This window comes from Amblyraja radiata, chromosome 41 (assembly GCF_010909765.2).
Source record: "Amblyraja radiata isolate CabotCenter1 chromosome 41, sAmbRad1.1.pri, whole genome shotgun sequence".
Classification (NCBI taxonomy): Eukaryota; Metazoa; Chordata; class Chondrichthyes; order Rajiformes; family Rajidae; genus Amblyraja; species Amblyraja radiata.
Window position 1 is genome coordinate 2,792,069 of NC_045996.1, and position 17,046 is coordinate 2,809,114.

Sequence of the window (17,046 nt, forward strand, 5' to 3'; positions counted from 1 at the left end):
GAGAGATAGAGGGGGAGAGAGAGAGAGAGAGGGGGGGGGGGTGAGAGGAAAGAGAGTGCATCCTGGAGGACAACAGTGGCTGCTGGAAGTAAGTACCAAGCACTGGGTAGAAACGGTGGAAGATAGTGGACTTCAAATGGGGGAGGTTGGAGAAAGCATCCTGCTTGCCTGCTAGATTTTCACTTACTGTAACTGCAGGAAAAATGTTCCCAATGTTGGGGGCGTTCAGAACCATGGGTCACAGTTTAAGAATAAAGGGGGGGTCAGTTAGGACTGAGATGAGAACAAACTTTCTTCACGCAGAGAGTTGTGAAGCTGTGGAATTCTCTGCCACAGAAGGCAGTGCAGGCCAATTCACTGGATGTTTTCAATTGAGAGTTAGATTTAGTTCTTGGGGCTAACAACATCAAGGGATATGGGGAAAAACAGGAAAGAGGTACTGATTTTAGATGAATAGCCATGATCATATTGAATGGCAGTGCTGGCTCGAAGGGCCGATGGCCTATTCCTGCACCTATTTTCTATGTTTCTATGCTTGAGTATATGGCAATAAAACTCGATCACTTGATTTTGAAGCATTCATGCATGGTGGAGGTATAATGTAGTCATAGAGTGATACAGTGTGAAAACAGGCCCTTCGGCGCAACTTGCCCACACCCGCCAACATGTCCCAGCTACGCTAACTGCTTTTGGTCCATACCTCCAAACCTGTCCTATCCATGTATCAGTCTAACTTTTTCTTAAATGTTGGTATGGTCCCTGCCTCAACTACCTCCTCTGGCAGCTTGTTCCATACACCCATCACCCTTTGTGTGAATAAAGTTACCCCTTAAAAAGTTACCCCTTAAAAATACTTCATACAAAAAACATTGAAATCATACTTCTACAGGGCACTAAAACATGATTTTAATACATCAAATTTCAAAAAGTTCCTACCCTTGGAGGGGGGACCCCCTTCTTCCACACCCTCTCCCCACTCAGTTGCTCCACTCCCTCACCGGGTACCCCCAAGGCCAGTGATCAGTGATCGCACAGCCTCCCCCCTTTCAAAAACGCTCCAATCCAATTTAAAGCATATACAGTGGCTTGCAAAAGTTTTCATACCCCTTGAACTTTTCCACATTTTGTCACGTTACAACCAGAATTAGAATTAGAATTAGATTCCTTTATTGTCTTTCAGACCTTTCGGTCTGAACGAAATTATGTTGCCTGCAGTCATACACAGAATCAATAATAACAAAACATACAATAAACACAAATTAAACATCCACCACAGTGAGTTCACCAAGCACATCCTCACTGTGATGGAGGCAAAGTCTTAGTCTCCGTCTCTTCCCTCCTTGTTCTCCCTCTGCGCTGAGGCGATTGATCCAGGCCGGAGATGCCGTCCTCCAGTCCAGCGGACCTCCGTGGTGATGTCGCCGCCGCCGAAAGCCGGAACGCCGTCTCCGCTCCGAGACGGCCCGCCACAGCATCAGCTCCGGGCCGCCGCCCCAGCTCCGGGTCCCGCAGTCTCCGCTCCGGGCCGCCTCCCCAGCTCCGGGTCCCGCAGTCTCCGCTCCGGGCCGCTGCCCCAGCTCCGGGCCGCTGCCCCAGCTCCGGGCCGCTGCCCCAGCTCCGGGCCGCTGCCCCAGCTCCGGGTCCCGCAGTCTCCGCTCCGGGCCGCCGCCCCAGCTCCGGGCAGCCGCCCCAGTTCCAGGCCGCTGCCCCAGATCCGGGTCCTGCAGTCTCAGCTCCGAGCCCCGCTGCATCAGCTCCAGGCCGCTGGCGAAAGCCAGAAAGCTGCACCAGCAAGTCGGCCACCACTGCCTTAGCCCCGAAGACGGCCAGCCTCTCGTTGGTAAGTCCTGGCTGGCTCTGCCTCCGGAGCCTCGGGGTCGGTCGCAGGTTGGAGGCCGCCAGCTCCGCCATTAGGCCTCAGCGCAGACGGAGGCAGAGAAGGGGGATACGACACGAAAAAGTCGCATTCCCCCGAAGGAAGAGACAGAGAACATGTTTCACCCCCTCTAACACAACCCAACAAACTAAAACTTAACCAAAACAAGACAAAAAAAACAACAGAAAAAAGTAAAGACAGACGGACTGCAGGCGAGCCGCAGCTGTTAACAGCGCCGCCACTTCCGGAACCACAAACATAAATGTATTTTATTGGGATTTTATGTGATAGACCAACACAAAGTGGTGCATAATTGTGAAGTGGAAGGAAAATGATACATGGTTTTCAAATTTTTTTACAAATAAAAAACTGAAAAGTGTGGCGTGCAAAAGTATTCAGCCCCCCTGAGTCAATACTTTGTAGAACCACCTTTCGCTGCAATTACAGCTGCAAGTCTTTTGGGGTATGTCTCTACCAGCTTTGCACATCTAGAGACTGAAATTTTTGCCCATTCTTCTTTGTAAAATAGCTCAAGCTCAGTCAGATTGGATGGAGAGCTTCTGTCTGTGAACAGAAATTTTCAAGTCTTGCTAGAGATTCTCAATTGGATTTAGCTCTGGACTTTGACTGGGCCATTCTAACACATGAATATGCTTTGATCTAAACCATTCCATTGTAGCTCTGGCTGTATGTTTAGGGTCGTTGTCCTGCTGGAAGGTGAACCTCCGCCCCAGTCTCAAGTCTTTTGCAGACTCTAACAGGTTTTCTTCCATGATTGCCCTGTATTTGGCTCCATCCATCTTCCCATCAACTCTGACCAGCTTTCCTGTCCCTGCTGAAGAAAAGCATCCCCACAGCATGATGCTGCCACCACCATGTTTCACAGTGGGGATGGTATGTTCAGGGTGATGTGCAGTGTTAGTTTTCCGCAACACATAGCGTTTTGCATTTAGGCCAAAAACTTCAATTTTGGTCTCATCTGACCAGAGCACCTTCCTCCACATGTTTGCTGTGTCCCCCACATGGCTTGTGGCAAACTGCAAACGGGACTTCTTATGGCTTTTTTCCAAACAATGGCTTTCTTCTTGCCACTCTTCCATAAAGGCCCGATTTGTGGAGTGCACGACTAATAGTTGTCCTGTGGACAGATTCTCCCACCTGAGCTGTGGATCTCTGCAGCTCCTCCAGAATTACCATGGCTGCTGGTAGAATTACTTGGCTGCTTCTCTGATCAATGCTCTCCTTGCCTGGCCTGTCAGTTTAGCTGGACGGCCATGTCTTGGTAGGTTTGCAGTTGTGCCATACTCGTTCCATTTTCGGATGATGGATTGAACAGTGCTCCGTGAGATGTTCAAAGCTTGGGATATTTTTTTATAACCTAACCCTGCTTTAAACGTCTCCACAACTTTATCCCTGACCTGTCTGGTGTGTTCCTTGGGCTTCATGATGCTGTTTGTTCACTAATGTTCTCTAACAAACCTCTGAGGCCTTCACAGAACAGCTGTATTTATACTGAGATTAGATTACACACAAATGGACTCTATTTACTAATTAGGTGACTTCTGAAGGCAATTGGTTGCACTGGGTTTTATTTAGGGGTATCAGAGTAAAGGGGGCTGAATACTTTTGTACGCCACACTTTTCAGTTTTTTATTTGTAAAAAAATTTGAAAACCATGTATCATTTTCCTTCCACTTCACAATTATGCGCCACTTTGTGTTGGTCTATCACATAAAATCCCAATAAAATACATTTACATTTGTGGTTGTAACGTGCCAAAATGTGGAAAAGTTCAAGGGGTATGAATACTTTTGCAAGCCACTGTATATTGTATTCAAGTGTAAGTTAAAAGACTCGCTGCAGTATGCACCATATATGCAGTATGCAGTATGCACCATATATAGCACAATTCCTCCCACCCACCCCCCCTCCCACCCACCCCCCCTCCTCCACCCCCCTCCCTCCTCCCACCCACCCACCCCCCCCCCCTCTTCCCACCCAACCCCCCTCCCTCCCGGTCGCTATGCTCCCTTGGGCTTGGTCTCTCGCAATTTCTCACTCCCAACTCTCATCCAATGTTGGCAGCCCTGAGGTTCCCTTAAAGATCAGCATAGACAAGAGATGAGGAAGTTAATACAATTATTTTTCTCATTTGTTTATACAAAGAAGATCATGAAATTTAAGAAATTGACGTGAAATGAGTTAGGCCATAAACAATTTACCACAGTAATGGTATTGGCAGTTTTAAAGCGTATTATGGTGGATAAATGCCCAGAGCCTAACCAAGTGCACTCCCTGACTTTCTGGAAAGCTACTGATGAAATTGCGGCGATATTTGTACCATTTTTGGGTATAGGTGACGTTCGAGAAGACTGGAGGGTGGATAATTTTGTACTGTTATTTAGAAAGGCAGCAAAGACAAACCACGGAACTAAAGGCTGATGAGCCTGGCCTCAGTGGTGGGGAAGATGTTGGTGGGGATTCTGAGGGGCAGGATCAACCATTATTTCGATAGACAGGGACTAATTAAAGGTAGTTAGCATGCCTTTGTGCATTGGAAATGTATCTCCTGAATCTGAGTTTTTTTGAAGAGGTCACCAAGAGGATAGATGATGCCAGTTGAGGAGCATTAAGTAAACAGACAGGCACTAATCATTTAGGGTACACACAATTGCTGGGGAAACTCAGCGGGTGCAGCAGCATCTATGGAGCGAAGGAAATAGGCGACGTTTCGAGCCGAAACCCTTCTTCAGACTGATGGGGGGTGGGGAAAGAAAGAAGGAAAAGGGGAGGAGGAGGAGGAGCCCGAGGGCGGGCGGATGGGAGGGTGGGAGGAAACAGCTAGAGGGTTAAGGAAGGGGAGGAGACAGCACGGGCTAGCCAAATTGGGAGAATTCAATGTTAATGCCATAAGGACGCAAGGACCCCAGACGGAATATGAGGTGCTGTTCCTCCAATTTCCGCTGTTGCTCACTCTGGCAATGGAGGAGACCCAGGACAGAGAGGTCGGATTGGGAATGGGAGGGGGAGTTGAAGTGCTGAGCCCAGGGAGGTCAGGTAGGTTATTGCGGACTGAGCGGAGGTGTTCGGCGAAACGATCGCCCAACCTACGCTTGGTCTCACCGATGTAAATCAGCTGACATCTAGAGCAGCGGATGCAGTAGATGAGGTTGGAGGAGATACAGGTGAACCTTTGTCGCACCTGGAACGACTGCTTGGGACCTTGAATGGAGTCGAGGGGGGAGGTGAAGGGACAGGTGTTGCATTTCTTGCGGTTGCAACGGAAAGTGCCCGGGGAGGGGGTGGTGCGGGAGGGAAGGGAAGAATTGACGAGGGAGTTGCGGAGGGAGCGGTCTTTGCGGAAGGCAGACATGGGGGGAGATGAGAAGATGTGGCGAGTGGTGGGGTCACGTTGGAGGTGGCGGAAATGGCGGAGGATTATGTGTTGTATTTGCCGGCTGGTGGGGTGAAAGGTGAGGACCAGAGGGACTCTACCCTTGTTGCGTGTGCGGGGATGGGGAGAGAGAGCAGTGTTGCGGGGTATGGATGAGACCCTGGTGTGAGCCTCATCTATGGTGGCGGAGGGGAATCCCCGTTCCCTGAAGAACGAGGACATTTCCGATGCCCTGGTATGAAATGTCTCATCCTGGGAACAGATGCGGCGTAGGCGGAGGAATTGGGAGTAGGGAATGGAGTCTTTACAGGGGGCAGGGTGGGAAGACGTGTAGAACATAGAACGCGGCACTAATCATTTAGATGGCCAAATTATATTTGCTGTTCTATTCAAGTAGTCATTACCCAACACTATTTTCTTTTTAAGATGTATGAATTCAACTTATTCATTGCATTTCCAATTCATTCTTCCAACATTTTTGATATTATTCAAGATCCACAAAATCCTAATTCTAATGTAAATTGGTCTGAAGATATGATTTCCCTTTCAGCAGGAAACCTGGTAAGTGCAAGTTCAATTTAAAATGCACCAAGAAGAATGACTTGCAGAATTTGGCAAAATGTATTTTTTACACCAAATTTAGCTTTAACCATTTTTCCGCCATAGAAACGGCTTAATTCTATTTGCAGTTTCCAATGATGCAACATAGAATGACAGAAGACGGCATTACTGTGCCACAGACTGGACAATGATAATACAAACAACAGCAGAAGGTGCAGAAACAGGGTTGTACGTACTGGTACAGCACAGCTGCATGCCAGCTCACAGAAACCAGTACTTACAGCCAGATCATTTATTAGTTTATCTTCAAACGAATGTTCCTCGGTATCAATCCAGGAATTTCTATAACCTTCGATGAAGAGGTTAGATGCGCGATGCCTAAGGTGGGGTGAGATTGAAAACAGGAGGGGTTGGGAATAAAGACATGACTTAGCAGGTTAACTATCTTATCACACAATTGTTAGAGATAGTTTTTGTACAACATTGCTGTGTTCATAGATCAGAGAACAGGAAAGGGTAAATGTTTCTACCAGATCTGTGACTACTTCCTTGCATTTCACCACGATAGTTAAATAGAACTGTGTCAATGTGGGTTCAAGTGATCCTATCCACAAATAAAGTAAGGTCATCTGTTTTCTTGCAGTCTCATCGTTTAGTTTTCATTAATATGAAATTATAATATTTAAGTTGCTCTTGAAATTCCAATGTTAATATGAGTGCTAAAATCATCTAATTGAGTCTTCTATCCGTCTGAATTCATTTTTCCCATATTTCACTTTGTTATTCCAAGGCTGGTTAAAAATATATCAGTTCAATTTCCTTTTTGCTGACGATGACACTTTCAGAATCCTTTTGTTTTATGTTAAATGATCACTTAATTTATCTCGCCTTCCCTTCCATCTTTTTAACAAACTGGTTAGTGTTTTGTTATTGGCGTCTTGAAAATACCCTCACATCTCTCTAACGCTTACACAGATTAAATTCTTGATCTAACAAAGAATGAAGGGATAACCATACCTTCAGTTTGTTGCTCTGATCATCAGATTTTGCAGCAATTGTACAAAATACTTGGCAATGGATCATGTGCAATGGTAGTACTAAGATTTAGTGTCAGAAATTATGCAAAGCCTACGTTACCATCAGAAGGTACACTAGACTAGCAAAGTCTGTTTCTCCACACGCTCTGCGAAGCCATAGTCCCATATAGGCGTTCATGAAGTAATAGCTAATCTTATGTCTAAGAGAAGAGGATACAGTTTCTGCATTTGTCTTTGTGCAATAAAGCTGTTTTACAAATGATTCAACACCAAAATTAGTCATAACTGAGCACTGGGGGGAAACAAATATGTTTTTTATTAAATAACAGAATGCAAGAATTGGGAAGGCTGTAACAAAAATGCCATCAAATGAAGCCAAATACTAAAGTCTTTCACCTACAACTTCAAAAACAGAATCAAATCCTGGAGCTCCAATTAATGAATAGAAATGCTGACAGGGAGTGATGGCAATGATGCCTAAACCATGGCTCTCGCCTTAAGGCACAGCAAGTAACCATCAATTTGTGTAAACTATGGCGTATATCTAGCATTTAAAATTTCTGGTACACCAGGGATGCAGCAAACTTCTTGAAGTTATTGAAGAGAGCAAAAACTATTGTCCGAAGTTACCTAAAACAGCTTGGTCATCTAGCTACACAATCAACCTCACTAACCATTCCCTGGAAGCTATTCAAGATGAAACCCGACAATTCAAAGCTCAGAACCATGCCCTTACATAGAGCTGACACCCAAACCGCATGCCTGTACCTTCAACAAGTCCTCTAATTTCAGAAAACATTACCTCTGCTCCATCCTTGCATTAGCTCATCTGCCGCTGAAACCTCACCCATGGTTATCCACTTATGTATATTATGATAATGCCCAGCGATGAATAGATTATTTAATATTTACATACCATTTAACTTGTTAACAATAATAATCATTTAGCAAAACAATATATACACTGTGCTATGTTCTTTTAATATTTCATCTATACATTGTTTTACTAAAGTCTGTGCAGACAATATCCACATGTATTACCCTCATCTATTATCTTCGTCACCTCCTCAACAACCTCAGTCAAGTTGATATGTCAGGAACACCATCACACAAAGCCAAAGATAGACACAAAAAGCTGGAGTAACTCAGCGGGACAAGCAGCTTCCTCAAGAGAAGGAATGGGTGACGTTTCGGGTCTCGATGTTGCTTGTCCCGCTGAGTTACTCCAGCTTTTTGTGTCTATCTTCGGTTTAAACCAGCATCTGCAGTTCCTTTCTACACATCACACAAAGCCATACTGACTAACTCTAATCCGTCCGTACTTTTCTAAATGTGAGTAAATCCTTTGACAAAGAATGTTTTCCATAATTTCCTGACCACTGATATAACGCTCTCCAGCCTATAATTTGCTTGACGATTTCTGTTGCTTTTCGAAAGAAATATCCTTGGGTTTTCCCCAGTTCTCTGTGGCTGTGGCTAAAGAAGATACATAGATCTCTGCCAATCCCCTAGCAATCTCCTCTCTGGCCTCCCTCAATAACGTGGGATAGATCTCATCAAGTGCTGGCAAAGTACCACCTTTGTGTTCTTCAAGAGACCCACTACTTCCTCCTTCGTGATTCAGTGCCCTAGAATATCAACATACCCCTCCCTAATATCACTATCCTCCATGTCCGTATTCTTGGTGACTACCAATGCAAAGTACACATTTATATCACGCCAAGTTCCTCTGGCTTCCGATGTAAATTCCCTCCTTATCCTTGAGTGTCCTTTTCCTCGCTCTCGTCTTGTAATTAAATGTCTGTACAGAATTCCTTGAGATTTTCCTTAATCCTTAATCCTTAATGACATTTCATGCTCTTTTTAGTCCTGTTTAATGTATTTTCCCGCTTTCGTTATTCCTCAAAAGCTTCTAATTTCAGCTTCCTAATAAACCTTACATGTGTTTATTTTTTCTTGTTGATCACATTTACAATATCACTGAGATTTTATATTGATCTTAAATAAAAGACACAGGACAGTGCACTTGATATATTACTTGTTCAGAGTCAACACACAAAATAAATCCAATATCCAATGTATGAATATTCCAAGTGATAACGACTGGAAACAAATCATGTTTTTCTGTTTTTTGTACAACTATTTCTGTGATACCTTACCTTGGCAAGTTATATAGGGGGGTCATTCGGAAACATGCTACCACAGCTCTCCTGCGCTGCTTGGATAACAATTTGTGCCAAACCATCTTCTTGGACTTGAAAGGATGTTCTGTCTAAACATCAAGTATTATGGAGAAATATTAATGATATGCGAAATGAAAAAATACTGCTGCTCACGATCGGTCTTTTAAGGATATAATTTGATGTCCATTCACATCAATGTCCACAAAAACAATTTCAACCGGTACATTAGCAATTCAAATATATGCCTGAAATATCAATTGACAACACTGCATCAGCCAATGGATTGAATGTGGGAATATATGTCTGAGCTCAATGCAAAGTTTGCTGATGACACCAACGTACTGGGCCAGATGGCTAATAATGACGAAATAGTGTACAGGAAGGAGATAGAAAACTTAGTAACCTGGTGTCAAGATAACAACAAGACATCAAGGTCAGCAAGATGAAGGAACTAATTATTAACGTCAGGAAACGAGATGGCCCCAGTCCGCATCAATTAGGATGCATCACTGCTTGTTTTGGCAACAGCTCTGTCCAAGACAACACAGTGACTTGGGTACCATCGATGTGGCATTTGCATGTTCTACTTCTGACCTCGTGGGTTGCTTCTGGGTGGTCTGGTTTCCTCCCACATTCCAAAGATGTGCAGGTTTGTAGGTTAGTGGCCTCTGTAACTTGCTGGTAGTGTGGTTGAGAAAGTGAGATAACATGGAACTAATGTGAACGTATGATCGATGGTCAGTGTGGATTCGGTGGGCTGCAGGGCCTGTTTCCATGCTCTATCTTTCAAATAATCAATCAATCAATCAATCTGTAAGACTGTACGAAACTGCAGAAAGTTTAGGATGTCGCCCTATGTAAAATGATTTAAGTGGTCATCTGGAGAATTCTTAAACACTGTCAATGACCTAGCATCAACCACTCAGGCAATGTATTCTAGGTGCTCAGCAAAAGTGAAAAAAGTCATCTTCATATCCCCTCTGAAGTTCTCCACCGTGGTACTAAATCCGTGAGCTCCTATGTGGGCAACCTATACTCTTCATAATTTTACATACCTCAATAATGTCCCCTCTTAACCTCCTTACTTCAGAGAGAACAAACCTAGCTTCTCAAGGCTCTCCTCACAACTGAAACACTCCATCCTAGGCGGCTTTCATTCTAGTGAACCTCCATTGCACCATCTCCAGCACTATCACATCCAAACCAACGTTTTACAAAGCTCGAGCATCACCTTCTTGCTTTTGTATTTGATAACCTGACCATTGAAGGCCAGTATCCCATATACCTTACTAAAGATGTCATCTACTTGCATTGGCACGTTCATGGATCTCTGTCTCATTAGTACTTCTAAAATGAGTCATTTCACATTCACTGGGATTTAACTGTGTTTGTAATTTATTACACATGACCCCACTAATCTTGGTTTTATCTGTGAACTTATTGATCATGCCTCCCACATCCAAAGTAATTCATAGATATTACAAACAACAGGGTCCTCACACCAATCTTTGTGTCATCCACTAGTTGCAGGCCGCCAATCACAATAAGAACCCTGCTGTCTCTTGTTGCCAAGCCAACCTGTTTCACCTTGAAACAGCTCAATATATTGTGGAAAATGTCTACGATGACTGTGAAACTTACTTGGGGAGTAGAGAGAATGTGAGTAGGAGAAAAGGGAAGTCATTAAGATTGAACAATGATTTAAAAATGCCGTATCAATGATAGGTTATGTTGCTATTTTTGTGCATGATTGCCAACAAAATGCATACAATGTATATCGGACGTCTGTACCTGCTCCAGGTGAAACAGAACAGCAGAGACCTCCTGCACTCGTTTCACTATCTTTTCAGGATCGTTGCTGTCTTCAGCTTTGCCAGCAATGTCCTTGTATAATGCCATCTGCCATCGCATTGAAGAAGAATTTTCACACTACAAATCAGATTAATAAAATAAATATGTTACTGATCCAATATAGTCCATCTACTCTGCAAACAACTTATAGCAAATGAAAGTGGGAATAAATAGTAGAAAACATGAGATGGCGAAGAATTAAATTGGAATTTTGCATTAATTGTCATTGCAGAGACGACCAGTTACATCTCAGAACCAGCTGTGGATCGGCATGCCCACAAGGCAGGGCGATTTCAGGGGAATTACAATTTCTGGGAAGTGATACTCAGAAATTTGCCTGAGCTGTGGGTTGCCAAGACTCCAGGTCTTGATTGGCTTCATCCCTTGGCTGCTGAGATAATTCCTTTTAATTTTCCTAAATTTGGGAAGGTTCCATCAAACTGGAAACATAACTCTTCTCTTCAAAACAGGGGGATTGAATCCAGAAGGTTACTGGTTAGTTAGCTTGGTGTTAAAGAACATCTTGTATAAAACATTATTAAATACATAATAGGACACAAAAAAGTTAATCAGGCAAAAACATGATTAACCTGCAAATTTTTGATTTCTTATTTGAAAATATTAGTTTGCAAATTACTTTTGCTTCCGCTGCCTGGAGTCTGAATAATACTTTATATTTTTTCACTTTATTTGAATATATTCGGAAAGGTTTTTTGATGATTTATGATTGAAATGAGGTGGTTTAAAAGCCATTCATATCGTGACACTGAAAGTATGGTTCCATAAATGAGACTGCTCGAGAATAGTAGCTTCTCTTAATACATTAATCAACAAATAGAAAACAGATTAGGCTCTATTATGGATGTATAATCATTTCATCTTAAGGTTCTTCTGCAATTAGACTGAAATGAACCAAAGTCCTGCAAGACAATGAGAAGAAACTCTGCCAAGTAGCATTGTTAGGGGATTTTTTTAATTTATAATTTTCTGGAGATTTATAAGTAAAAAGTTAAATGACAAAACAGAATAGGCTTTCTTTTGATTTGCAAGAACAGTAAACTCACATTTTAGCTATCAGTTTCTTTATAACGGATTTTGGTTATAGTGGTATTCAAATCTGCAGTAGTCTAAATGTGTAGGAAGGAACTGCAAAATGCTGGCTTACACTGAAGACAGACACAAAATGATGGAGTAACTCAGTGGGACAGGCAGCATCTTTCGATAGAAGGAATAGGTGATGTTTCACGTCGAGACTCTTCAGTCGTTTTTTCACAGGTGGTGTTTTTGAACTATTTTAGCTTAGTTTTGAAATACAGCGTGGAAAGACAATGGACAATAGGTGCAGGAGTAGACCATTCGGCCCCTTGAGCCATTCAATGTGATCATGGCTGATCATCCACAATCAGTACCCCGTTCCTGCCTTCTCCCCATATCCCTTGACTCCGCTATCTTTAAGAGCCCTATCTAGCTTTTCCTTGAAAGCAGCCAGAAAACCAGCCTCCACCGCCCTCTGAGGCAGAGAATTCCAGAGACTCACAACTCTCTGTGAGAAAAAGTTTTTCTGCATCTCAATTCTAAATGGCTTACCCCTTATTCTTAAACTGTGTCCCCTGGTTCTGGACTCCCCCAACATCAGGAACATGTTTCTTGCCTCTAGCGTGTCCAAACCCTTAATAATCTTACATGTTTCAATAAGATATCCTTTCTATGAACATATGACAGTCTCACCATCCCAGGAATTAACCTGGCGAACCTGCGCTGCACTCCCTCAGTAGTAAGAATGTCCTTCCAAAAAATTGGGAGACCAAAAGTGCACACAATACTCCAGGTGTGGTCTCACTAAGGCCCTGTACAACTGCAGAAGGACCTATTTGCTCCCATATTCAACTCCTATTGTTATGACCTACATGCCATTAGCTTTCTTCACTGCCTGTTATACCTTTATGCGTACTTTCAGTGACTGATGAACAAGGACTCCACCCCAGATCCCGTTGTACTTCCCCTTTTGACTCCATTTAGATAATAATCTGCCTTCCTCACATTTATCCACATTAAACTGCATCTGCCATGCATCTGCTCACTCACCCAACCTGTCCAAGTCACCCTGAATCCTCATAGCATCCTCTTCACAGTTCACACTGACATCCAGCTTTGTGGCATCTGCAAATTTGCTAATGTTACTATGAATCCCATCTTCTAAATCATTAATGTATATTGTAAATAGCTGTGGTCCCAGCACCGAGCTTTGCAGTACCCCAATTGTCACTACCTGCCATTCTGAAAGGGACCCGTTAATCCTTACTCTTTGTTTCCTGTCTGCCAACCAATTTTCTATCCATGTCAGCATCCTACCCCCAATACCATGTGCTCAAAACACCAAGTCCGTGCCGACAGGCGATCATCCATACACTAATTCTATTCTGTACCTGCTGTGTAGCATAGAACTAGTGTGAGGACGATTGCTGGTGGTTCTGCAGCAGTTCTCTTTCCTCACATAATCACTACAGTGATCCTATCTTTCCTCCCACATTGCAAAGACAATATGACGGTGTGGCTTTCCCCCGGGTGCCCCCTCCTCCCCCATACCTCAAAGACGTGCAGGCCTGCAGCCCAACTGGCCTCCATCAATCGCTGGCAGAGCCGCCACTCCACAGTACCAGAGACATAGGCCCAACCCTGGGCGCCCTTGGTGACCGTGCAGAGATCCCCTCCCTCACCCATCCAAGGCATACCAGCTCCACCCCACATACTAGAGGCAGCTCGCAGTGTGTAGGATAGAACTAGTGCTCTAGAGGAAACCCACAATGCCACAGGGAGCACATGAGGTCAGGATCAAATTTGGGTCTTTGGTGTTGCAATGTAGAAAAAAATTATCACCTCGCCATTGTGCTGTCCTCAGGTATTGTGTAGTTTGTGTCCGTTACTGTTGTGTACACTACTGTATAGTGTATGTTTATTGGTTGCTTATCTAATAGTACTGTACATATTAACCCCCTTATTCAGTAATAGCGGACAATCAGTACTAGCGGACACTATCTACCCCTGTATAGCCGTTATGCCGGGGGTTTACTGTACATTCTTTTACCTTTCCTTGCAAATGGAGGTTGTCTTGTAGAAACTCTTGTACTTCTTCATCGGTATCTTTCTGCAGAGATAGTAGAGAGACATAGTAAGTAGAAGCTACACCAAATCAAATAGCAAAGCATTAAACTCTAGTTTGACACAATGCTATTAACAATTAAATTCTGACACTTTGGTCCAGTAATCTTTCATTATATGTGGAAAAATACAGTGACAGTTGAAAGGTAGAAGAATCACTGACACAAGTATTTTCCTGACACAAAACGCTGGAGTCACTCAGCGGGACAGGCAGCATCTCTGGAGAGAAGGAATGGGTGACGTTTCGGGTCAAGACCCTTCTTCAGACTCAATGGGCGACGTTTCGGATCGAGACCCTTCTTCAGACTCACTATCATGGCTGAGCTTGACTTCATCTTTCCACAAATGATCTGACTGTGTGGAGTTTGCATGTTTGCTCTAGCCATGTGGGCTTCTCTCAAGTACTGTAGTTTCACAATAATACTAGTTGATTTTTCTCCAAAGATGTCCAGGCTGGTGAGTTTAATGTCTACTGCAAATAGTCCCCAGTATGCAGGTAAGTGATAGATTGTGAGTGCACTGGTGGGAATGTGACAAGAGTTTAAAAGAAAACCAATGGAGAAGCAAGTCACTCCTTCTACCTGTACCTCTACTTCTACCTTTCCACTGCTACTTTCAACTGAACTGGCATAGATTCGGTGGGCTATGCCATTTGTCTATGACATAAGAAAATATGAAATCCAACAAGCTGTACAAATCTGGTGTGAACTTTACTAACATCACTTTTCCGATTCGCCAGAACATTTGTCCACCGTCTTCAACCTCAACCAGACTGCTTGTAAAATGACAAACATTTGACGTCAACATAAACCAGATAATTCTTCACTTACCAGGGAATATCTTATCTTGGCTGTGTTAATGAGTTCTTGATCAGCAGGTGAACACATGTTCAGGCCAATTGGAAGCATTTTTTTCAGAGTTGCTACAATCAGGGACGTCTGAACGGAGTAGCGATCACCCCTCCTCTGCTTTTTTGTCCTTTCTTGGTCAGACCCTCCTGACTGAAGTTAATAATAAAATATTTATAAAGTCAAGTTCAATACAATGCTCTTCCACAGATTACAGAGGTAAGGTGTAGATTGCAGGTGGAAAAGCGTGTTAGTGTCCAACAAGGGCCAATTGCACATATTGTCCTTATGAAACAGGCAGTGAATGTAGGATCTCACACCAACCTTTTCTGCCCTGTCACCATGGTGAATTACAGAAAGGTACGTGATAGAATAATTATTAGTTGCAACATTCTACATTGTACAGATTTTGCTTATTTGGTGTTACAGTGTTATAGGCCATGGTGTTATTATCTGGTATCATTTTCACCATAAATGGTGGCGAAAACCATTCATAATGATAACTATAACAATAATGCCCATAGAATAAGCATATTTTTTACAGGGTTTAAGATAAGAATTTGTCACCATCCATTTAACTTTTGACTGACGTAATTAAAAATTTGCCACATCATTTAAAAAACTTCAAAATAAAAATGTTGGTTTCCAAAAGTTTCTAAAATATCATGAACATCTCCTATCTGAACCCCTGTTTATACAAACATTGCCACACATGCAGACACTCAGAAAATATGGGCATAACATAAACGTCAACATCTGCAACTTCAGAAGGAGAAGAAAATATTTTGTTCAGTTGTTTTCACCTTGTTCTGCTGAAAGTATTAATTAGTGCAAGACATCAACTTCTCTTCAGTATCTAACTCATATGAACACTCTTCAAGCAAGTTTCTATAGATTGTTCAGCAGTTGGGCAAAAATACTATTGAATAATAAAAGCCAATACCACTGAGCAGGATACTTTTCAGCAGAGATCAATAGAAATCAACTGGAGCCGAAACTCTTCCTTGGACCAAATACACAGATTCAATTAGAGAACAGATCAGACAATGAAAGAGATCTGAAGAACAGGGAAATAATTTCATCTTTAATTGCTTAGCAGAAACCAAGTAACCAGTAAAAAGTCCTGAGTTACCCACCATTAAATCATCATTTTAACTTCCCAAATAATGTACATCAGGCCTGAATGTGGAATCCTCAGCTGGGGATTTTTCAGAATCAGTCTTGAATGAGGCAAAAAAAAAGGCAATTGCCTTTCTTAACTTTGTGAGCCTAAGAGCAGAATGTTACTTCAGACTGCACAAGAAAAGTCCCAGGCATGAATATAATTTGTGAGATGCAGTTGCTTTCTCCATGTAATGACAAAATGAACTTGATCGTGTCATTTACCTTGGGATCACAGGCAGTCGTAGGAAACATGGTTAATCACAGAACCGCATCTGGCGCCAACCACCCAATTAGGATATAAGGTCAGAAGTGATAGGAGCAGAATTAGGCCACTCGGCTGGTTTAATCTTCTGGAGTTCTATACTAATTTATAATAGACTCTTGTTTGATTCAGGCACGAATGATTAGTAAACTGGTGGCAGCAATAGGTCTACAGGAAGCAGAAAACTTTTCGGATGGCTCCTGGCATAAATATATTCTTCATATCAATAATTTATGATTCAGGGATTCAACAACCACAGAGATGATTGGGTTTTGGTGATCCAAGCTTTTATTCTGAGGTTTGGAGAAGTGCTTTTTTTCCCCTCACATGGAAACTACTTAATACAAAGGTAAACTTCATATCCAGAACACAGATTTTCCTACTTATACAGAGCGCTAGACTCAAATCATGGGGTTCAAAGGCATCTGTGTCCAAATAGAATCAACTTCTGATCGTTAGTCCTCACAACATCAAAACTGAACTTAAAATACTGTGGTCACAAAAGGGAAGTAGGTTGTCTTGTAATAGCTGAATGTAAGCATTTATGCACAAATCAAGGGCCCTTAAATACTGAAAATTTGAAGTGAAGGACACACACAGTACGTCATTTCTCCATCAGAACTAATAGCCTTTCTAGGCATTGAGAATGTTCTTTTATTGTGGACAGCATCTATGGATTCTAAGTTTCACAAGAAAATACTAAGGTAGAAA

General features: G+C 42.7%; 1 protein-coding gene across 7 annotated transcripts in view; it reads right to left on the bottom strand.

Moving 5' to 3' along the window:
- The window catches only part of ryr1 (ryanodine receptor 1), a 604,017-nt gene that overhangs the window by 127,719 nt on the left and 459,252 nt on the right, over positions 1-17,046 (bottom strand). For 4 of the 7 annotated variants that reach the window (XM_033014584.1, XM_033014582.1, XM_033014581.1 and 1 more), the window contains 5 exons: positions 14,892-15,062; positions 13,988-14,047; positions 10,843-10,980; positions 9,028-9,140; positions 6,113-6,209 (listed from right to left, as the gene is read on the bottom strand). In XM_033014584.1, coding sequence (XP_032870475.1) covers positions 6,113-6,209; positions 9,028-9,140; positions 10,843-10,980; positions 13,988-14,047; positions 14,892-15,062 — 579 coding nt within the window. Of the gene's footprint in view, positions 1-6,112; positions 6,210-6,968; positions 7,069-9,027; positions 9,141-10,842; positions 10,981-13,987; positions 14,048-14,891; positions 15,063-17,046 lie in introns of all 7 variants that reach the window. The other 3 variants (XM_033014579.1, XM_033014578.1, XM_033014577.1) reach the window with 1 other exon arrangement.